This window comes from Apaloderma vittatum, unplaced genomic scaffold (genome assembly GCF_000703405.1).
Source record: "Apaloderma vittatum isolate BGI_N311 unplaced genomic scaffold, ASM70340v1 scaffold14954, whole genome shotgun sequence".
Taxonomy (NCBI): Eukaryota; Metazoa; Chordata; class Aves; order Trogoniformes; family Trogonidae; genus Apaloderma; species Apaloderma vittatum.
The window spans coordinates 25,029-48,588 of record NW_009711056.1 but is presented as its reverse complement, the minus strand read 5'-3'; the positions used below and the strand labels follow the sequence as shown (position 1 = coordinate 48,588).

General features: G+C 39.9%; 1 protein-coding gene across 1 annotated transcript in view; it reads left to right on the top strand.

Annotated features, from left to right (window-relative positions):
- LOC104272513 (nuclear receptor subfamily 4 group A member 3-like) overlaps positions 1-22,993 on the top strand; it is a 23,472-nt gene extending 479 nt beyond the window's left edge. The window contains 6 exon segments of the mRNA XM_009867527.1: positions 1-412; positions 2,605-2,734; positions 3,713-3,885; positions 9,227-9,426; positions 10,503-10,681; positions 20,805-22,993. The exon segment at positions 1-412 is cut by the window's left edge and continues 14 nt beyond it. Of these exon segments, the coding sequence (XP_009865829.1) occupies positions 1-412; positions 2,605-2,734; positions 3,713-3,885; positions 9,227-9,426; positions 10,503-10,681; positions 20,805-21,067 (1,357 nt within the window). The 3' untranslated portion in view covers positions 21,068-22,993.
- The last annotated feature ends 567 nt before the right edge of the window (positions 22,994-23,560 follow it).

Sequence of the window (23,560 nt, the reverse complement as noted above, 5' to 3'; positions counted from 1 at the left end):
CCTGATGGACGCTCCCCCCATGAAGACCGTGCCACCCCGCTTCCCCCTCTTCCACTTCAAGCACTCTCCCCCTCACACGCCAGCCACCGCCCACATGTGCTATGATCCTGCCTCCCTGAGCCTGCCTCTGGGCTCCGACCGTCCTGCCACCAGCCAGGCGCCCATGGAGAGCCATTCCTATGGGCTTCACCTGGCCAAAAGACCACCCACCTTAGCCTTCTCACCGCTCGGCCTCAACGCAGCCACCTCCAGCCTGATGGGTGAGAGCAGCGGCAGCGGCAGTAGCGGCCTCCCATCTCCACCCAGCAGGAGCTCCTCGTCCGGGGAAGGCACCTGCGCTGTCTGTGGGGACAATGCCGCGTGCCAGCACTACGGGGTACGGACGTGCGAGGGTTGCAAGGGCTTTTTCAAGGTGAGAACTAGGCGGTTTGCTCCCCTTCTCACTTCCCTCAGCCTCTCCTCCCTCCCCACCTGCCCTGGCAAGCTCCTGATTCTTGCCCGTGAGCTTGGCATTGTTGTGCGTTAGAGCTCAGAGCCCCTCAGCAGGGTGGGATGGACACCCACCCGAAGTTTTTGAAGAAGGCCAAAGCAAGTCTTCTGTAGGATAAAAGGATCAGCCAGTCTCTGCTGAGAAAGGGCTGTGGCAGTGAGCTGAGCAAACCACATATCTGGTCAGCCAGCATCCCTCAATGGAGCACAGGTCACCCCTTTCTGGGCTATAAATTGCACTTACTCCATGGCAAAACTCAACTGGAATACATCCAACTTGGGTTTTACTCGGCTGCTCATTCCAATTAAACCTCATTTTTAAGAAACCCTGAAATTTTATTTTAGTTGATAGCAGTGGTGCCATTTGTTGTCCTGGGGCGGTTGAGGCTGAGTAGGGCTGTGGGGTTGGTGCCAGGAGGAAAATGATTTCACGTGTAGGACAAATCCAAGCACTTCTAGTTTTATTTGGTGGTTGCCTCGTCATTACTCTTCAGTTGAGGAGTGAGCCCTGACCAGTGGAAAGCTGGTTGCAGAGCAGTGACTAAGCAATGTGCAGGGTCCCGGTACCTGCTCTGTAACCGAGAAGGCTTTGCAGCCGAATAAAAACATAAATAACTTACACACAGCAGTTTCTCAGTGGAAACTTTGTGCTTATATTTTTAAGAATTGAATAATCTTTTTTTGCTCTTAAATTTGGGTGCTTCGTAACTTCCTTTCACAGACTGAGTTCAGATTCCAATATTATTTTCACAAATAGCTTATTTAAGTGATAGACTTGGGATAGAGTTTTGGTAGGATGATTCTGCGCAGCAGGCTTGAGTTTTGATCTGTTTGGGCTTGATTTGGGATATTCCTTCCTACAAACACAGGAGTCATACTCCTGGTCTGGTAAAAGATATAATGGGAACAAAAGTAGTCCAAAAATAGTTGAGAGGAGGCTTTACAACATTTTTTTTTAATTGTAGATGGGGCTGCTAATGTTACTTAATAATAATCCTTTGACAACATGGTAAAATACACATCTCCTATAAAACTCATTTGTTATTTAAATATAACTAGAAAAGGCAAGACAAATGACCTGGAAATAGCAGCTCTTATGAGCCTGATCCTGCCTATGTGGAAATCAATAGCATATCCTTGATTTGGAGTATCGAGAGCTTATTTTGCAAAATTAAACAGTTTCCAGTTGCAAAGCACAATGGACAATATTTGCTGTGTCTCTTTTATTTAGTACATTTGAGGCTGCTTTTGAAAAGGAATGCAAATTATTAAATAACATTTATCCATTAATTTAATTGCAGTGAAAGATTTCATACTGAATGTTGAATTGATAAATTTGTTCCTGTTCTGATGTCTTTCCTATCAATGTCTTTATTTTTGGTGCTAAGTTATTTATTGATGTATCTTCAGTTTTAAATCTGAAAACACATAATAACATTTTTGCTTCAATATTTGTTAGACTGTCTCGAGGCTTACTGTTTGTTTACAAATTTTAAATGTATAGTATAGTTTTAAGGTCGTATTAGAGTTTATTAAATGTATATAACTACAGTATAATTCTGTCATTTTTTTTCCCCGGGTCAGGTTAGCTTTCCCAGAATATTTAGCTAAACATATTTTGTGGGGATTTCTGATATTTTTATTTTTCTCCCTGATGGTTTCATGGCTAACCAAACCAGTTATTGTGGTATTTGACTAACAATAGTGATAGCAAGAGAAGTACATTGCAGATCTTTTTGATTTTATTTTAATAAGGTCAGCAATAATCAAGGGAATGAACCAAGTAGAAAATTGTTCCCAAAGGGATATTAAAAGCGGAGATAATCTAATCCCCAAAGGTAGATGTGATGACCTGATAATTTCAGATATGATTTTATCATTCAAAGTTGCCTGTCTCCAGAGACTTGCTTCAGAACAATCCTAGATGATTTCCATTGTCAGCAGCTAACACTAATAAAATTGTTTTTCCTGCAGGCTAGTGTGTTAGGAAATTAATTTTATCTAATTATATGAATTGCACTGTCGCTTTTCATGTTGTAATTAAAACACATTTTGTCAGGTTCTAAGTTGCTCAAGAAACAATCAGTTTACTATTTTTGTGTTACATTTTCACAGAGAACAGTTCAGAAAAATGCAAAATATGTTTGCCTGGCAAATAAAAACTGTCCAGTGGACAAGAGACGTCGTAACAGATGCCAATACTGCCGGTTCCAGAAGTGTCTCAGCGTCGGCATGGTTAAAGAAGGTAAGGACCACTGCTATTATTATCCTAGACACCGAAATATTATGTTTAATGCATCTCTGTGTGTGTATGTGGACATGGATGTCTCTACAATTAATTTTACAGTGATGGGATTTATAACTTAGCCCAAATTATGTGCACTTGTGTAATAATGTATTGATTTTCTTCTTTTCACCTGTATTATCATATTTAGGCTTTAGACCCCAGAGTTCAGGAACAGCAAGGTCACAGGCGGGTAATTTGACACAGGCCAAAATGTCTTCTTTATTAACTTTGAATGTTACTCGATAATGCTGTTGGCTTCCCCCTGTTATCTCACCGGGGGCTGCACCGGACTGTGTGCATTTTGACATAGGATCTCGTCTCATTCCCATAAGCTGATTGTAAACTTGCAGTTAATTTAAATGGAAACAGGATCAACTCATTAGTCCCAATTCTGCAAATATTTAAGTATGTGAGTAATACTATGTGAGCAGTCCCATTGCAAATACTAACATGGATAATATAACCTATATAGCGTGACCACATTTTTTCAAATGCGTCAAGAAAGCTAAAATTACTTTGAATGAACAACTCTGCCATTTGAAAGGTGCATCAGTAGTAGGAACATAAGAATTTGTGTTTCACATTCCGTTTTATTTCAGTAGTAGAGTGTGTGTGTGTATGTGTGTGTGTGTGCGTGCGCACGGGCACACATACACGGGCACATAGAGGTGCTGCCAACCAAGCATGAACACGAGGAATGCAGCCAGGCTTTAAGCAAGCAGTACCTTGCTGCTTATGATCATAGATCTGACGCAATTTTGGTATCGTTTGTGTTCTTTTGCAATCAGAGGCATCAAGAGCATGTGCTGAAACTGGAGAATGCTCTTATTTTTGCTGGGCTGGCCAGCGTAAGAAAAGCAGGTTTTTGCTCTGGTCCATCATTTGCTGGTATCTTCACAACTGATTTCCCCCCCCCCCTTTTTTTTTTTAACCCAGTTGTCCGTACCGACAGCCTGAAAGGGAGAAGAGGTCGGCTGCCTTCCAAACCAAAGAGCCCCTTACAGCAAGAACCCTCTCAGCCCTCCCCGCCTTCTCCTCCCATCAGCATGATGAACGCCCTCGTACGAGCTTTAACTGACTCCACGCCTAGGGAGCTTGACTATTCAAGAGTATGTCTCACTTTTCTTTTCCACATGGAAATAGTTAATGAATGGCATTTCTACATAACAGCCTGTCTGCTAAAGTGAAGTTAAATGTGAAATTTGGGTGAGGGTAGAAATCTGTCCAGCCAGCCATGTCTTTTTATGGTAGGTAGATGGTGAGGGGAAAGGGAGTGCAGTATAAATTAGTGTTAGTAATTGTTCATCGTGAGGATCTCAATCACAAAGTTATCTGCAGTATATTCCATGGGTGGGTGAAAGCAAAAATGCATGGATAAATAGAACACTCTTCTTGCAAAAGGCTGTGTCAACACACTAGGCAAGTGCAATACAATCAATTAATCTACTAAACTCTGGAGCAATACTTATATGTTTACTATCTTAATTTCAGGTTCTGTAGACTAAAATCTAATAGCACTTCCTTAATATTCAGATATAAGGGTTGGGGAAAGTAACACTGTATGGATTGGGCCATTTCTATTGAAATAAATGAGAATTTTGCCATTATTTAAATGAGGCTAGGGTCTTGCTTTGGATACCCAGGCCTGAATATTTCTTCAGTAAAATTAATGTTTGTAAAACAAACCTTTTTAAAATCAAAATTCTAAAAAAAATTCTCAAGAAAGCTTTACTAGAAATTACATATTTTTATAACCTTGTTCTTTAACGTATCACATTCACCATTTAACTATTTGTGAAAAAATTTTGAAAGCTTAAAAACCTGTTCTGTAGTTGTTAAAACAGCATTGAAATGGCTTGTTAAATACATTTTTAGGCAGATTGATTGAAAGAAAAAAATACAGCTAAGGAAAACGAAGATCAAATTCCTGCCTCTTAATGAAATATAATTAAATCTGAGACTGAAAAATACAGCTGCATTCAGACAGCTTCTACATTGGCCACTTATCACATGTTGCTAAGTAATATTTAATACTAAAACATATCTGATTGTAATTATATAAAAATAACATTATTGTGTTTTAGAATTTACTTACATATATCATTTAGCAATTTTAAGCATGCTGTAACATCTTTTCTCCAACCTAATCTGAAAGTATACAATCATATAATTTTCCAAATTATTATTAAGAATCTAGCTGTTCAGTATCTGACAGCCTTTTAAAGGGAGCGTGCATTAGCCATATTTGCATGTATTTTAACTTACTCAGAATGTCTCAGGGGGGGTCATTCTGCAAACACCGAGGTGTGTGACGGGTGGTGCTCTTTGACAGAAATCTGCTGGGGTTTGCGGAATTACAGGCATATATTAGCCCAGGCCACGAAAGCTGTATCTAGCCATAAGTAATTCTTTATTTAGAGATGTAAAGTTCGTTTGCATTTACAAAAAATCTAATGAGAAGTGTGTATTTTTATGTGACTTTTTTCTTTGTCTGCAATAACTTTTTCTCTGTTAATTAAAAGAGCTGATAGATCTAGTTGTTGAACAATTCTGTTGGACGTTACAGGAAGCATACTATTGAAAGTAAATTAGTTTAGTCTTGGTAGGTAAAAGAATAAGTATTATAGCCCATTAGGACATATTAATATCTAAGCTTTTCTTTACAATAAAATATGTAGTAGTCTGTTATGCTCAGCAGTACTGAAAAGACAGAAAAATGCAAAAAGAAATTAATAGATTCTTACATTTTCATAAACCTTACACTTTGAAAAGTTAGGGGAGATCAAAAACAAATGCAATGTAAAAACTGAGATTAACTAAATGAAATATGCTGTAAAGACACCACAATACTAAAAAATTCTTTTGAAGACTAATCCTGTAACTGTAAAGACTAATTTACGGCACATTTGGTTAGGCTGTGACACTGCCAAGCACCACAAATGGCTAGATCTGAAACCTGACTTTGGAGTCCGTCCTAAAGCTTTGGCAGACATGATCTTAATATTTAGCATGGTCTTATATTTACAAGCCTTAATGTCTTGACTATCTTAAAAATACCAGTAAGAGTTTCAGAGCAGGACATGTATCCTTGTCCTCCAAAAAACCCTACACACCTCCCCACCTCCAAAAAAACAAAACCAAAAAACCAAGAAAAACACCCCAAACCAAAACAAGATAAGATTCCACCAAAACCAAAAATAAGTTACATATGCTATGAATTTTAAACCAAAACAGATTGGAACCAGTTCTGTTCAGAATATGGCTACTTTTCATTTCACCACTGGTTTTAACTTACCAGTCCACAGCAACGGTATATTTAGGTACTTGGTTTCAAAACGCAATTACTAGGAAGAGAATTTGGTTTATGAACTGCTTAAAGGCCAAGGGCCACAGTCCGGTCTCACACCTGTTTTACTGGTACAATTCCATGAGTTTACACTTCTAAGTGAGATGAGAAAAAGACCCCTATATCTTGCTATCCTTATTTGTGCAGAATAGCCACCAACTTACACAGAAATGTTGCCTTTTTGAAATAACAATGCTCCCTCTTCCCCAACCATAAAATTAGGCAAGTATTGGGTATTTTGGAAAAACAAGCATAGCTTCTTCTCTGTTCAGAGAAGTTTTTGTTAGGCTTTTGCAGTTGTAGCAGTTGATGAAAGCCTGATGAAAGCAAGGAAAGGGTAGGGTTAGGTCATGATACCAGGCTTCCCAACATCAGACTTTCCAAATCTCTTTAGCTATGCCATGCCAGTTAATGTTGCTTGCTACACATGCACCCACCGGCCTGAGTAACAGTCGGATTTCCTTTACTTCTCAGAGGAGCTCTGAGGAAAGGAGTAAAGCAGAGCTTTGTCTTCTGGCTTTCTGCTGGTGTGCCTCCAGTTTGCACAGGGCAGGTTAAGAAATGCAGGTCTGAGCCCTTCTGTACTGTGGCCTCCTGACCAAGGGCAGGCTTACCAGCTGTCTTGGTCAGAAGTTAGGTCAAATACCACCTCTTCTCAATGAAATAATCATGGAAAAACCCAACCCACAGATCTTGGTGCCTAAAACAGAAGCATACATATTGTTTATGGTTACTTGTATACTCATAAGTCTGTTACAGTTAAGTAATATTTTATTTTAATTAAGTGCTAACTCTTTGTAGCCAACAGTGACATACTAAAGCAGCTAAAAATTATACAATTCCGTACGATTTTTTACCCTTCGTCTAAAATTGCTCTCATGGGATTAACTATAACAACAAATACAGGTTGCAAGTTTTTAGATGCATTTGATTTAATTAAGTATCCCATGTGAGATATACTGTACTGTAGCACTCACAGTTATGTGATGCAATGCAGCATTCAGCTTCATTAGAAAGTGTTAAAACTTTGCCTTATTGTTGACAAATGAATGTTTTATAAACATGTGGAACAAATTAATACGTGGCATAATTATGCTGGCTTGTGATGAGTTATATTTAGAATGAACTTAGGGCAGTGGGTTTTTTTTAATTTTTCTTCCTCTTTGTTGCTCAAAGGGTCAAGAACATATCTTGCCTTAACAGTACCTATGGGGAGGCAGGAGTTTCCATTAGCTTGTTTGTTTTCCCTGTGTAGAAAAAAGGAGTCATAAGTCAGTCCCTGCAAAGCACATCTCCTAGATCCAGCACTCACACTGTCTTGGCTTGCTTCACAGCTTCATTTTAAGAGCGTCCAGAACATGCAAGGTCTTTGAAAAAGCATAAGATCTTTTTCTACCCACCAATCACCCCAGCACAGCTTGCTGCAATCCAGTACCAGGAGTAGTTAGGTCGTGTTGCTTGAGCATTCTCAACTGCTCTGTTCAGATGAGGGACTGAACACGTGAATGACACAGAGTACAGGTTTTTCATCCTCTCTGTATTTTGGCCCCTACCTGCTTCGCTATCACAGGATCCTCCAGAGTAGCTGATACAGAATTTATCTCCACATGGACTTTATGAAGAATGATCACACATGTTTCATTAGCTGACTAGGGATGTGAGCTGGAGCTTACCATGTGAAACTCATGCAGTTAGCATTGGTTAAGCAGAACAGAGTCCCTTCAGGACTGGCACCGGTATCCCAGGGATGGCCAGAGGTCTCTAAGGTTGCTGTAGTTCCCCAGTTAGTCAGCGACTCTGACACCGTGCCCTTCATCTCTTACCTACCAACAGCAACCAGCTCCAGCTAGGTCAGACAGAGAATAGGACACCTACCTGGGAAGTTCTGCTTGCTGCTTCCCTCTCTCTTCCTGCACAGAGATGACTGTTGGGTAGCAGTTAGCAGCTTGGGTGATATCTGCAGGCCAAGTGGCATGCCTGGAATAAGGTCCTCCCAGGCTGCCGGCCCACTGTTACTGGCTGGAAAAGAGATGTGGGTCTTTCTGCTTCCTCTCTGGCTTGGAGAGTCGCTAAGGAGACCTTTAGGCTGATGGACTCAAGCCCTAATTACGTGCAGAAAGTTGTTTCCAACGGGTGTGCACACTTCTTTAGGCCATGGAGACCACCTCAACCTTTCCTTGGCTGAGTCCCAGAGAGAGAGTCAGTACGAAGTTTCTCCCAGAAATAACCCACCAGATGTCTGATGGCAAGGATGTAGTTACAATAAGTCCCAAATTATTCAGTTCCTGCTCAGAAAACCGGCAGCACTTTCCAAGCACAGATTTGGGCTAACCTGCTAAAGCTCCTTTTATTTTTTCTGCCAAGAGAAAGCAAGCAGTGTCGAGGGAGTGACAGGGATCCACTGGTGAGGAAGCAGGAGATAGCGGGAAGGGAGCTGTCAGAGGGTCACGGGGAAGCTGAGCAAGCCTAGACTGTCAAATTGTTGTCTGAAAGACTTATGACCGCATAAGCAGGATAATAGGTTCTCCTGAACCTTAAATGCTTCTATTTGAAAGATAAGAGGTGATATGGGGCAGCTGTTTTACTTTGAACCAATTCTGTATTCAAATGAAGCAATGCTGCATGTGTCAGATAAAGCATGATTTATCTTATGTGTCTGTATCACAGACAGATAAAAAGCAGTTTGAGAAGAAATCTGCATTTTGGACATAGTGAGAGAAATTAATCAAGGGGAAAAATTGTTTAATTGTAGTAAGTTAAATAGTATTCCTCTTCTAATGTGATGGAAATTATCCTACCCACCAGGTCTCTGTTTCTGTTTACTAATGGCATATAGATACTTGTAAACTGTGAGAAGTGTTATGTTTTATTTATAAATTTTAAACGTTTTCTGTACATGTGGAAATATTTTTGCAATATACATCTGAATAGCAAAATGCCTATATGTAGCCAAATAGGTAGACAGGTGTAGGCCTATTTATCATGCCTTTGATAATAATACCAGCTTTGCCACAGAAGGAAATGTTGTCAGGCAAGTAATACCCTATGTTTCTCAGGATGCCCCTAAATGCATATAACATTGCTTTCTGTGGCTTTCATTTTAGTACTGTTCCACTGATCAGGCTGCTGCAGGCACAGATGCAGAACATGTACAACAGTTCTATAATCTTCTGACTGCCTCCATTGACATAACTAGAGGCTGGGCAGAAAAAATCCCAGGATTTACTGACCTCCCAAAAGAAGATCAGACATTACTCATAGAATCAGCTTTTTTGGAGCTGTTTGTACTAAGACTCTCCATCAGGTAACTATTTATTTCATTTCATCTTAAGCTGATGTGAAAAATCATCCACCTAGATATTTTTAAGGAATAAATATGGTGCTATCTTCGAACACTGTCAGTTGTACCAAAAACTCCACAAAGGATATGGTGTTTAATTTGTTTTACACTGCAGAAAAAAAAGAGAGAGCATAGGTCTTGCTAATGTGCTTCTTTTTATTTGATATACCCCATCCTCTTCTTCCATAGTCATCAAAATTGATCCTCAGGTACTATTTGAGCAAGTTTGCTTCATACTCATCAACATAAACTGTAGAAAAACACTTTCAGTATGAAAGCTTTTTCCTTTCTCCCCTTCTTTTCCACATACATATCCTTGTCATCTATTTTTGAAAGAGGTGGAGAAGATTAAAAATCTTGTTCAGGTTATTTTTCTTCTTAATACAAAGTCACTGAATGGAGTGAGATGTTATTTGTCAGTCTAGCACTAATTAAGACACTTTACCAAAAATGTTTCAGGGACTGGAAAAATTCCAGGCTGGTGATTTCAGTTATGCCCTTATTTGTTTAGGTTGAAAATGACTCTTGCATGTGCTTTTTAACATGGATATTGACAATGGGGAGAGGAAGGAGAGCTCAGCTGTAATATCTCTCTTACACACAGGTTTTAATATATAGGAGTTTATGATGAGACTTAAGTAAAAACTGAGAGTTGCAGAATCTCTCCTTTCCCCAGTTTTTATTAGTTTTGTATTTCAAAATACACTCAGTATTCCTTTGGTTCAAACATACAGTATTTAATGTAAAATGTCTTCTCTGTTTATGCCTTTGGGCAGGACCAAAATCTTAACTAATTAGACAGTCTACACCACATGCTACAGCTAACCTCAGGCTTATAACTCTACCAAGTAAGCAATCATAGAAGCTTGTTTATTGTACTTTGGCCCCAAGGGAGAAGCATATTGTCAAATGTGAATGCCCACATATGTCTCAGGATAATATGCCTTGGATTTTAAATGACAGACACTTCAATACTGGTTATGCATTTTGCTGTAAACTAGAAGATGCGTTTATAATTTTTTCCATTATTTTTATTTGAGGTCTGATACTGCTGAGGATAAGTTTGTATTCTGCAATGGACTCGTGCTTCATAGACTTCAGTGCCTTCGTGGATTTGGGGAGTGGCTCGACTCCATTAAAGACTTTTCCTTAAACTTAAAGAGCCTTAACCTTGATATCCCAGCCTTAGCAAGTCTATCAGCTCTAACTATGATTACAGGTAAGTGCTCCTTTGTTAACAGAAAGCTTTGGATTCTAGTGCTTTGCTTTAATGTAGGTTAAAGCAATTTCAGTTAACTTAGCTATATTCAGGGTAAAGTGAGTATGATTGTTAGGTATTGGAATGACTATACTGAAATTGTTATCAGATACCCCTGTTAAAATGTAATCTAACTCTGTTTCTTCTCAGTTGCATTGTTTTCTTGGAATAGCCTCTAAAAACCAAACTGCTTCCAAGCAATCTGTGTAGCTCCTACAGAAATGTTCAAAATACTTGCTGAATTCCCAGAAATGACCAGAGCTAGGTCTTCTGTATAGGGGATCTTCTAATATCGAGGTAGCTCAAGAGCTAGAAGTCATATAGCTGGTATAGTGCACTCTCAGCAAGTTAGCTAGACCAGAAGGGATGCTTCACAAGGTTTTTTCAGGCTGCTTTTGGTAGCCAAGCCACTGTAGGTATTCAATGCACTGCTTTTTTCTGAGAGAAAATTGAGAATAGTAAGAAAAAAAAATCCTCTTCTGCAGTTGTACAACAGCTTTTGGGTGTACATGAGAGTATATCACCCTTTCTGGCTGCTGAACAGCAAGAAACCAATGTCAGAATTATAGAATCACAGAATCAGAATAATATAATGGTGTGGGTTGGAGGGACACACTACACATCTTCAGCTTATTGCAGTTGAAGAGGCATGGCTGATGGAAGCAGGAAGGGCTGGGAGTGAGGGTGTAGGACTGCCATACAGCAGAAATCACAGCAGCAGTCATCTCTACTGAGAGCCTGACACTCAATTCAGAAAAGCTGGCAGTATAAAGGTACAACTGTGGTGTCAGTGTGAGACTGAGGACTTCAGTGTGCTTTGAGCTGGATCTTCCCAGGGATGCTATAAGCTCTGCTGGGATGGATATTGATTTCTTCTTTCATTTCAGGCATCCACCGGTTTGCAGGTGGTGGCCTCAACAATATCAGCGATGGCCTTCATTTTACCTAGGTTGAGCTGATGCTTGGGGAACACCGAGAAAAAACACTTAATGGCAAATATAGAAACTATAAATTGGACAATTCCTGCTCCCATTTCTGGGGCCAAAATTTTAGCTTCAGTGTTTACATGGTATGCTTCCTTCCTGCATTTGGGTGAAGGGTTAATGTATACATGTTCCAGCATTAACTCTCCCCTTCTTAAGTATTTTAATTTTTTAATACATACATATTCATTTTTTTCTGCAATTGGAAAGGGTTCATTAATGTCCAGTTTCTAGTTTCTTTGATAAATCTCGTAAATCCAGAATAATTAATTGGCGTTGTTGTGTTCCATATGAAAAAAATTCAAAATTAGTGATAAATTAAAGGGAGAAAGAACATTCACAACTTATTTTTAAATAACAACAGACATGCGTTCATGCACACTTCCATATATATATTACAAATGCATATATATGTATATATGTGTGTGTATATACATATACAACGTATATATGTATGTATGAGTATTTATATAACTATAAATCAAGGACAGGTGCTGTCACCAATATAGAGGCATATATGCTCATACGTATATAGCACCTATAATTGATTTAAGTTATTTACTATATATCAGATATGTCTTTTTTAGATAGACACAGATAGATGGAGCTTGTTCTCCGTTATCTTCCTGACAAGAATCAGAATAGGGCTGACTGAGAGGATGCAGGTCAATGAATAGGATCCCCTGCCAACTGTCTGTATGAATATAGAAAAAAATATTCTACAGGAAGAAAAGTTTTACTCCTCACAAACCCATGCCCTGTTTTAACATGATAATTCTTTTTCAGTTAGGCAGTGTTTGGTTGCTGTGCTGGTTTTGGCTGGAGTAGAATTAATTTCTTCATAGTAGCTAGTACGGGTCTGTGTTTTGGATTTGTGCTGAGAAGAGTTTTGATAACACAGGGATGATGTTTTAGTTACTGTTGAGCCATGCTCACACAGTGTCAAGACCTTTTCTGCCCCTCAGCCCACCCCACCAGCGAGGAGGCTAGGGGTGCACAAGCAGTTAGGAGGGGACGCAGCTGGGACAGCTGACCCCAACCTACCAGAGGGGTATCCCAGACCGTATGATGTCATGCTCAGCATGTAAAACTGGGGAAGAAGAAGCAGGGGGAAGGATGTTCAGTGTTGGCATTTGCCTTCCCAAGTCCCCATTAGGGGTGATGGAGCCCTGCTTTCCTGGAGATGGCTGAACACCTGCCGGCCTATGGGAGGTGGTGAATTAATTCCTTGCTTTGCTTTGCTTGTGCGTGTGGCTTTGGTTTTTCCTATTAAAGTTTCTTTATCTCAGCTCATGAGTTTTCTTACTTTTATCCTTCTGATTCTCTCCCCCATCCCACACTGGTGGGCAGCAAGTGAGTGGCTGCGTGAGGCTGCGCTGCCGGCTGGGGCTAAACCACAACAGTTGCCCTTACATAAAGAGTTGAAGTTGTCCAGTGGCTGGCTCAAGTCACCTTCAGATATTTCATAGAAATGTCTTATATTTATTAACACTCCACATTTCTTCCTTTCCTTCGTAACAACCCTTTTAGGAGTTGGCTATGTTGTGTTGGTCTTCCAAAAGTTTCTAAACAACAGGAAGTAACTGTTGCCCTTAAAAGAAGAACATTTTGTCTGTAAAAGCTTTGAGGTTTTCTCCATTTGTCAGGCTTTTCTTGATTTTCTCACCTGTATGAGATGGTGCTTAAAATTAATGTAGCATTCTGTTTATTCTTTTATTTTGCGAGGCCAGTATCTCTCTGCCAATTTGCTCTAAAGGACAGAGTATACTTTCATGCGATCTAAACTAGACTGAAGCTCTCGTGCCTAGTGATTTATATTCACAGGTTTCAGAACTTCAGAGGTAGCTAGCTAACTTAGGGACTCAGTCAGAAATTTGCTGCGCTGAAAATAGGTGGTATTGTATACTGATGAATGATATTTAAAAAAACTGAAAGCAGAAATCAGGTAATAATGGCTAAGAGAGCACTACAGCCTAAAATGCTAGTGGGAATGGTTCTTTTGGGACTTTCTCAGTGATAGTGTATGGAAATTTTATGTTCAGGAAAGCCTTGAGATTCATCTCTGGTACTGCATCCCATGAGAAATGACTTTTTGTCTTCTCCCTACACTTTGAGTATGACAAGCCATGTGCTGGTTTACAGCTAGTCCAACTAAAACAGAAAAAATAATAAAGAGAAATTTTGGAAACCTGAAATCTGATGAACGTTTTTAAGCATTGTTTTGAAGCTTAGCTTAGATTTAGGGGGATGTTTTAGGTGTCATTCTTTATCTCTGGAGAAGGTATTCTTCTGTAATGGACTGTCAGAGGCAATGGGTAGTTAGCAAACTCTGGTTCAAGCGCTTCTTGTGAGTCAGAGCAAGAGACAGTGACCTTTTCCAGCAACATAGGATATCCGACTATTGAGTGTCACTGCCTTTTGTGTTGAGGCCATTTGATATATTTTATGGGCTGCAGAATGGCTGTTTGACTATCTGGGGACAAGCTGGTGCTCAGAGGGACACCCAAGATCCAATCTCGGGTCTGATTCCAACAGGAAGGGAGTCTGACTGTGAATCTCCCCTGTCCCAGATGGATATCCATGTCTTTGGGTTGCAAGATAGGAAGGAGCAGGAAAGCTCTGCTTCGTAAATCTAGTTGTTTACTTTTATTAGCAATGCTGCAAAGCCAAAATGCTGGCTTAAACACAGTTTTCTCATTATTACACAAATTGCTCCAGTTCTTATTTTGCATCAGTCAACTTTTCATGACTTGATGGTTCAACTGAAAAAAAGAGTAAGACAATAACCCAGTTGTTCTATAATAGTGACAGCTTGTTTTAATACTGTACAGCATGTTAGGAAGCACCAAATTCAAAAATTGTCTCTCTAGGTGAAGAAAAATACTTCTGGCAATGACGTGTTCTTCTTGACTTCATGAATGCTCTCCTTAGCCCAAAGAAAGATGTGCTCTTAGAAAACAAACCCTCCCGCCTATTAGTCATTGGCAGTATTGCTGAAGGAGGAAAGTAAGAGGAGTTGCTACTCTTTTCTGCAGATTCTCTGTCTGTTCTGCAAGAGTGACAGGGAGAACTAAGATCTCTTACCCAGTGAAGGAACGGGGAATAAATTTACAAGTTAGTGTTGGAGGCTAAAAGACATTCCACTGTTCCCAGTGTCCCAAGATACTGAAGGCTGTTATCTCATTTTAGGATGTCAAATCAGCTTCCCAGTAACAGCCCCAGTAGTTCCAGTGTCCTTTAACTAACGCTGTTGACTTGTTTGGAGCTGCAAAGCTGTCCTGTCTCAATGACTGCTGGAGGACACAGCATAGAATGTGTGGTTATGGGCATATGTGACCATTCATTCTGTTTAGTGATTTTGAAGAGAATAACAGGAGACCTAGTGACTATCACAATACTTGCTAATTCTCTGCTTGCTCTGAGTAAAACTAAAGGCATACACAACATAAAATAAATGGGGAAAGATTCTGTAATATTTTACACTATATAATCTGTTAGAAAGTCCACATATGTGTGCTTTTTCTGTTTATGTTTCCTGGGAATTTGCAGTATGTTGCCTAGAAGGAGAAGAGTGTTGTGGAATTTTCAAGTTCTTTCAGATAGGACATCAGCTTGAAAGAGCACCCAGAATAAAAGAAGTGACTGGTTTATTGTGGGTGGCTTGCAAACAGTTAACTTAAAACCCTGCAATGCCAAAGCACATCTTTTTTTCTTTCAGGTACTCCTTTAGGATCTTCCTCTCTCTGTCTCTCTTCTCTTTTTTTACTTCCTTCAGTTGGTTAAGAAGGGCTGGACGTTACTTCCTCCAGAGCATATCAGTGACTCTCGGAGCATCAGCCAGGAGAAAGTAGTTAGGAAACAACATATGACACTCACCCCACATCCTCCTGAAAGCAAGAAATGAGTCCTGTCCTGTTCTTTTTCTTTGGATTGCTTGTTCTGTTGGGATGTAGGATATAATGAACTAAAGAAGAGTGCCAGCATGTTAAAAAAAAAGGTGCTGGTCATCTTGGGGCAAGTTCTGTCCCTAGTTCCACATGGATGATTTCTACCAGTTTAGCATGTTGCATGGATCACAGGTGTTCCTGCATAACCACTCCCTGCTGGACTGGATGGTGTCAATGAAGAAGCTTTGCAAAGCAGACCAGATACTAGCTCAGCCTATTCTTTAAAATGCTTCCTTAACTTCCCAAATGACTATTTATACTGCTCTGCTTTACAGTTTTTTTAACAGTGTCAAAATACAAAGATTGAGATTCCAGCTCAGATCACCTCAAGGGCACACTCTAATTTAGCCTCAAATTTCTGCCTGCTCTAAAACTGCTAGTGTTTTCTTTCTCTATGTCTCTTGTTGATTCTCTTTTCCTCTCTGCCTCTTCCTTTCACTATCCACATCAAAATATTATTGTTTTGCCCACTTGACACTCTCAGTGGGATGCTGCCGAGTACAGAGCATTCTAATCCTCATTCAGCCAAGCTCTTTTGGCATATGTTTTATTTTAAGTGTGTTACAGGCCAGCCCAGAGCCACTGTATATATTTGGCTTATTTACACTCTTAATGCTTTGTTAGACTGGCACCAAAACACTGAAGAATACTGTGAGGTTTCAATTAATTATGAGTTTGTGTTTGTTTTCCTGCTGTTGGGCTTTCTGTTTTAGTTTACAAACACAATCTTTACCACCAGCAGTCAGACCAAGAAATAGTAAGGAGTCCAGTCTGACTAAAAAGGGTCTGGCTGCTGCAGTTCCCTTCTGAACGTGAATTTGTCCAACTTCCCTATGGAAGGGAAGCTCACCTACTCTTCAGCAGCAGATATCCCTCAGTCCTGCTACCAGGATCCTCCAGTGGGTGCTTTATGTGCTGGGTCTACATTCAAGCAGGTGGCAGACTGGAGGAGTGTAGGAGAGCCAGTTATAAAAAAAAACCCCTCCAGATTGCATTGTCTGCCTTCCCCCCACCGCTCTGCTGAGGGAAATACTGTCAGCATCAAAGTGAAGTACTGACTGCTCCTTCTCCCCTCCCACCCCTTTGCTGAGGCAGGAACTCTTTCCTCCTACAGCAACCAGTGGCTTCTGTGCTGCGTTGTGGTTTTCTTAAAGGAGGGGACAAACTGTGATGTCCTGTGTTGTCATTCAGCTCATCAGACTTTAGGTACCTTGCACAGCCCATGGAGAACTACAGGGCACCTCCAGAAGATGGTTCATCCACCTGAAATCTGAACCATCTTCTAAAAATGCCCATCCTCCTCCTGATGTTAGGAGTCGCTCAGGAAGTCTGTGCTCCTAGCTTGGGCACCCTTGTGAAGTGCCTGAAGGTTAGGCAGGATGAATATGGGCCAGATTGCAACAGGAAAGGAGACTCTTAGATCTGCCAAGTTGCAATGCTGTGTCACAGAGTGTGCACGACACAAGCAGAAAGCAGTAGGCAACCGAGCCTCATGTTTATTTGGGTTATAGAAGGGGAAGAGGATTGTGAAGGGGGAAGAGAAAATCAGATAACTATATTGAAACCAAGACAATCAAGAGGTCTATTTTAAGTCCACAGCATAAATCTCTTGCATTTCTGATTGGACTCACACCTTAGAACGAATTCAGGCTAAAGCTTATGCATCTTGACAGAGAGCACGGAGCCCAGGGGTCTCTGAGATCTTCAAAATACTTAGGCTCTTTGAGAGGTGTTTCTCGTAGAGGTAGCACTCGGTCTGACTAGCCCTGGCATAATCTATCCCATGACAGAGATTAGGGACAGAAGGACTAGCACAGCTGGTGATGGGTTTCCCTGCTCTTTTACTTTCTTCCTATCAACTTTTTGCTGATCTTTGTAATTATAGTGCAGAATTGCACTCAGATTCCCGGGAGGAAGAGAAAGGTTCAAAATACTTGCTGTGTTCAGTTTGCCAGGATGAGCTGCTAAGTTTGCAGAGCTTTAGAGGCAAGACTTCTGATGAATCATTTTGACAGACTTATGGAAAGCATCTTTGCCATAAATCACCATTTTTCTTGCAAAAATCAATACTATCCTAAAACACAAGTCTGAGAAATTCTATATTCACTTTACCCATGCGTTTTTAATTGCCATTATAAGAAAGTCTGAATACAGTAATATTTACACACCTCCTCAATCAGTTAGAGGAAATCCATCCATTTTGACTAGCTGTCCTTTCTGGGATAATTCTCGGACTTATCATTCTTGTGTGGATAAGAGTGGCTTCCTGTGTGGAAGGCAGCGAATGATTAGAGGCCATTGGCTTCAGCACCAGTGCACACACTTGCTCCCTTTAGGTGGAGCAGGAAAGACCATGGGCCTTTCTTTGTGCAAATGGGGCTGGCCGTGTGGAAAAGAAAATGTGCTTGAAAATGTTGCTTGAACCATGTTCAACTGAAATCTTTAGGTAAATTAGACCCAAAACTCCTCAGGTCTATCAAAGAGAGGAACTGTTTCTTCTGCGAGTATGTTCCCCAGAAGCCAGTTGGATGCTAACACCAGAGACCACGATGGCTGTGCTGGTGCATGCAGCGCCCTTTGCTAGCGGAACTGCTTCCACACAGATGACTTTAACTTTCTTTGGGTCCACAAGGGATGCCTTAGGAACTGGAAACTGAAAGCCCTTGAGGCAGTTCCAGTCACGAGGAATCACCTTTGTAGAGATTTGCAAGTAGCAAAGGCCATTGCATGGCAATTCATGCAGGAGAGAACAGTCCAGTTTACCTGAGACTGCTTTAATATTGTAGCACCAGAGAGCAGCTTAAGGACAGTGTATCTCTTCATTCCGAATTTCCATTGGTTTGTGATGCAAAATAAGACTACTAATAATATAATCTTTGCACTTACTGTGTTTTGCACCAGTATATTTCATGGCTAACCATCAAAGACATGATTTGTTCATGAAACCTTCTGAACTTGTCAGTGTGAGACAAAGACTGTTTAGTGCTGGCTGGAAATGTTAAAAATGTTACTGTATGCTTCAGAGCCAGAGATAATTTTCCGTACTCTGCAGCAAGGTACACACATATTGAGGCATTTGTTTAAAAATGTGCTCTGATAATTTTTAGTCAGGTTTTGGATCCATTCTAGTATTTCAGCTCCCTAGATCTATAAAGATATCTTCACTTACACAGCCAGGAAATAACCTCAAAACAGATTAAAAGATGAGAACTCTTCAAAGACTGCAAGATTAATTTAATGTCCTGCAGATTCTCTCAGTAGGCTAGTGGTAAAAAAAAAAAAGCCCTACAGCTTTTCAAACCTCTATAAAATATTTATCCTCCAAGATTTTTAATGGCAGTATCTGCCTAAGTATTTATTTTCAGTGACCTGTATAGTTAAGGCTTACATAATTACACTATACAGCATTTACTGGAAAGGCTTTAAATATTCATTGACTTCTCGTGCTTTAATGTAAACAAGGCACTTAGAATACCTGGGGTTTTTAATTCCTGCAAGGTGAAGAAGGCATCTGAAGCAGATGTTACTGCTTGGGTGACTGTCGCTCTGAAGCAACAGGGCAGATTGTTGCTACTTAAATGATAGGGCACAGTAGCTTCTGGCCAGAGATGTACATGTCTGCACATCACTGATTCTGATCTGGATCAGTATCCTTGAGGAGCGAGCTCTGCCTACGTAAATAAAATTGAAAAAAAGTGTAAAATGGGGGAATATCAGTGGAAAATCAGGCCTTTGTGTTTCTGACTGCCTTCGTTGAATCCCATCTGTTTTATTGGTTTGTCACGAACATCTAGCCAAAACAAGTGGTGAGGGGAGGCAGAGAAGAGTTTGTATGCACATGCCTGGGTAAGGCACCACTGTGCCTTGCACAGACATTACTGCTGCTTCTGGAAGTAAAGAAAACTGTACTCTTTTCAGGGTTCATTAGGGACACACTGAGAAAATGTCTGTTGTTTACTCCTCCTGGAATGCAGGAACAAGACTTGGGGGCAACGGGCACGATATGGCCTGTGGTTGCCAAGGATGAGGAAGAGGGCCAGGGAAGGCAGATGACTTCAAATGCATCAAACACAAGAACTCCTCATCCACTGCTGTCACTGTTTTTACATGTCTAGTTGACTAAAACTGATGAAACCTGCATTTTCTTAGACTGCCCTATCTGGTGTAATTCTATTTCATGTGTAAATTATTTTGACTTTGCTATGAAGCCAATCCTTACTTACTTGTGCATTTCAAAGTCAAAGAAGTCAAAATTAAATCAAAAGACACCACAAAATTATTTGAGACTATTGTTCTGAAATGTTATATTAATTTATCCACTAAATTCTTACCACGTATACCTGTAAAGAGCCTGTTTTTAATGAATCACAAACCTGATTCGTTCTGCTTATGCTTAAAGAACCATTTAACATTATTGTAGTATTTTAAAAGGCTATTTAGAGGGGGACAAGCCCCAGCTCTCCCTTCCTTTTAGGAATGCTGAGGTTTTTTTGTGACAGATAGCACAGCAGCCTTTTCACTTTAGGCACTGCTCACTCAAAGCAAAGGAGTTAACTTCCAGGCTTCTTAAATCTCAGACCTTTTAAAGGTGAATAAACTAAAAAGCAGCAGCTGATCAAAATAACAAAGGGTGGTAAGGTGCCTTTGGTTTCCTATAAGAGTGTCTGCAAATTCCTGGTGGAATTCTAGGCTGGGAGCTGATGGAGCTGGCTAAGGATATCGATCGCCACTTGAATTCACTGAATAAATAATGGTTGCCATAGTTATTGAGCATTCACAACTGGTGGGGAAGCACGGAAATCTCCATAACACCTCCTGTGATAGTTTTGCTGGAAAACCACCCAATTAATTCTGTCTCATATCATGAAAATTATGCAAGGTACACGGGATGCTTGGACTCCTTGTACTAGAATTTCAATCATAATTGAGCATCTGTGCCACCTATTTTCCAGCTAAAGAGAAAAGGGCACTTGCCATCTCTTATTTTCTGTGGCAGAGAGGTTAACTGACATCACATAAGCCCAGCTGTTCTGAGAAATCCTATACTTTCAAAGCATTTTTTGCTTTGAGTGCCAGAGTATGGATTTGAGTTACACCAAGTTCTCTCAGTTTGTGGTGGGGGTGCTGATGTGCTTTTCTTCTCTCGCTTTGCAGAACGACATGGATTAAAAGAACCAAAGAAAGTGGAAGAGCTATGCAACAAGATCACAAGCAGTTTGAAAGATCACTTAACTTTCAGTTGCCAAAACAAAGGACAACCGCTCGAGTCTGCAGAGCCGAAGGTATTGGGTGTTCTGGCTGACTTGCGTTCTCTCTGCACACTGGGACTGCAGCGCATCTTTTACCTGAAACTGGAAGATTTGGTGCCAGCCCCTTCCATTATCGACAGGCTGTTTCTGGACACCTTACCCTTTTGAGTCAAGCCACCCTCCTGAAAGGCAAAAGCCCACCAGAGCAGGCAAACGGATCGTGACTTACAGCTAACATTTCTGCCCTCACTTAACAGAAAAGCAGCTCCGAGGCTAAAATGAGGTCTTTTCTGGCGCTTTGTCCTTACAACCTGAGGCCTGAAACTTACTGGCTTACCGGTTTGGGGTTGTGTTCTTTGTTTTCTTTTGTGTGATTTGGGTTTTTTTAAATGGCTAATATGGCACTTTTGGACAATGCTATCCCAGCAGCAGTAAAAGGTTAACATGACTGTTTTAAATCTGTTGTTTAACACCTCATGGTATATGAGGAATAAAGTTGTAGAAGCTGTGTTTGAAAACAAGAACAGCAAATAGTTGTTTGCCAGGGTAGTATGTGTTTTGTGAGGATACCTTTAGCATACTTCCTGCATTAAGGGCACATATATCAGCACAATCTAAACGAAAATTCACTTTTTTAGCAAAGTACATTCAATTGAACATTTCATACAAATCAAATATAGCAAAATGACAATGGCTGTTAGTTCCCATGCTCAAGTGCAATTTTTTAAAGTGCTGTCTTACTAAGTCTTGTTTATTAACTAATTTATTTTACTATGAAAACAAACGGAAGAAATCAAGTGAGAAAATTATGTGCACTAACTTACCTGACTGAGTTTTCCAAACTTGATTCCATGTAGCGCGACTTACTGACAAATGTATGTGGAAGACACGGGAGCAATTGTGACTCAGTTGTTCCTTAGCTAAGGAAACCCGAGTAAGTAGTGATTGGATCATACAGGGTCAGCATCAGGGATAGTTCGGTTTTAGACTTTTAACACAAGTGACTAGTTAGTAAACAGACAGAAGATGGTTTTCAAGAACAAGCAAGTCTTGTAAAATAGTATGAATGTAAGTGCTAGGAAGGATATAGTGGGCTGCGTTTAAACATTCCGTGTTCGTACTCCTTTTTGTATGTTTATACTGTTGATGCCATATTAATATGAAATAATTTGTTGCATAGTGTCTTTATTTGTATAAATGTTTGTATGCATGGTATATTGTAATGGCTTTGCCTGTATTTATTGCAATGACTGCCAGCTCATGGGAGCCCTGTTACATGCGATAACGAAATGGGGTGTTCACACTGACTCAGATACACCAGTTGGAAAACTATATACATATATATAATGTGTATATATATATGTATATACCTATATTTGTGTGCGTGTGTGTGTGTGCGCGTGTCTTTTTATTAACCATTTGTATATAAAATATCTGTCAAATCACAAGCAGAGTTATTTTACAGTTTATTTGCAGTGACTTCTAAGGCAGTACTGTTTAGCACTTTGATATTAAAATCTTGCTCATGTTTTGCTAAATTCAAATAATATTTAAAAATTTTAGTTCTAAAAAAACTTTATATGCACTGTATTAAGTCAAAATTTTGTTGGTCATTTTGCTAAGGAAATTTTTGAATGTCAACCTGATGTCACTGTATCTTTTGTTAGCTTTAAACATTCTAGCTTTTGTCTTTTTTTAAACTATGCTGTTTATATGGAAATTAAATTATACAATCAAACAGATGCCAAATGAATTGCCTAATTGCTGCAAAGGATAACCCAGATATCGAGTCACTGTATGGTTTTCAAATAGTAATCTGGTATTTTATCACTTACTATGTTTGGATGTGCTTTTATGAAAAAATTATTCTTATATCAAGATTTATAGTAGTGTCAATAGGGAAACAGACTTCTAATCACTATAGTTAATATTTCCGGTTTACCTGCAGATAATATTTGGAAAAGTATTGCTTTTTGTATTGACTTTTAAGCTTATGTGCAAACATAATAGCATAATTAAATATCAGAGAAGCTAATGTTTCTTGTAGGTTGCTGTAACAAGCCTGACCAGCAAGACAAATATATTTTGACTGAATTCGCTTTTGTATATACTAAATATATATATATACGTATATATATATATATACACACTCACACACGTGCGCATACAAAAACATACCGACAGAAAATCCAAAAGTATGTTGACTTTTGTCTCCTTGTGTAAGACACAAGTTCCCTTGAGAAATGACTTTTATCTTGGGACAAATCCTGCCAGGTGCTGAGCACCAGCCAAATGAGGGCTTTGCAGGTGCTTTTTGCGAGTGGGCCTTTACGAAGAAATTTCAGGCGAATCAGCATAGTACAGTGAAATTGCTTTTTTGTTGAGCAAGGTTTATTTATTAAGAGGAATGTGAGTGGGAGGTAGCAGGTCCAGAGCCCCGTGTGAGATTTCACGTAGCCGATGTCCTCCAGTCTTCCATAGAGAGTCTTAACTGTGATGCTCTCCCAAATCCTTTCATCTGTGGAACTGTCTTTCATGTCACCTTCAACACAGATTCATCCTAGAGTGCAACCAGTGACAGGTCACAGTGGTAAAAGAAAGAGTTAACGCAGAATAAATCTACTCCTTTTCTTAGAGCTCTCTCAGTGTGAACATGCCTTT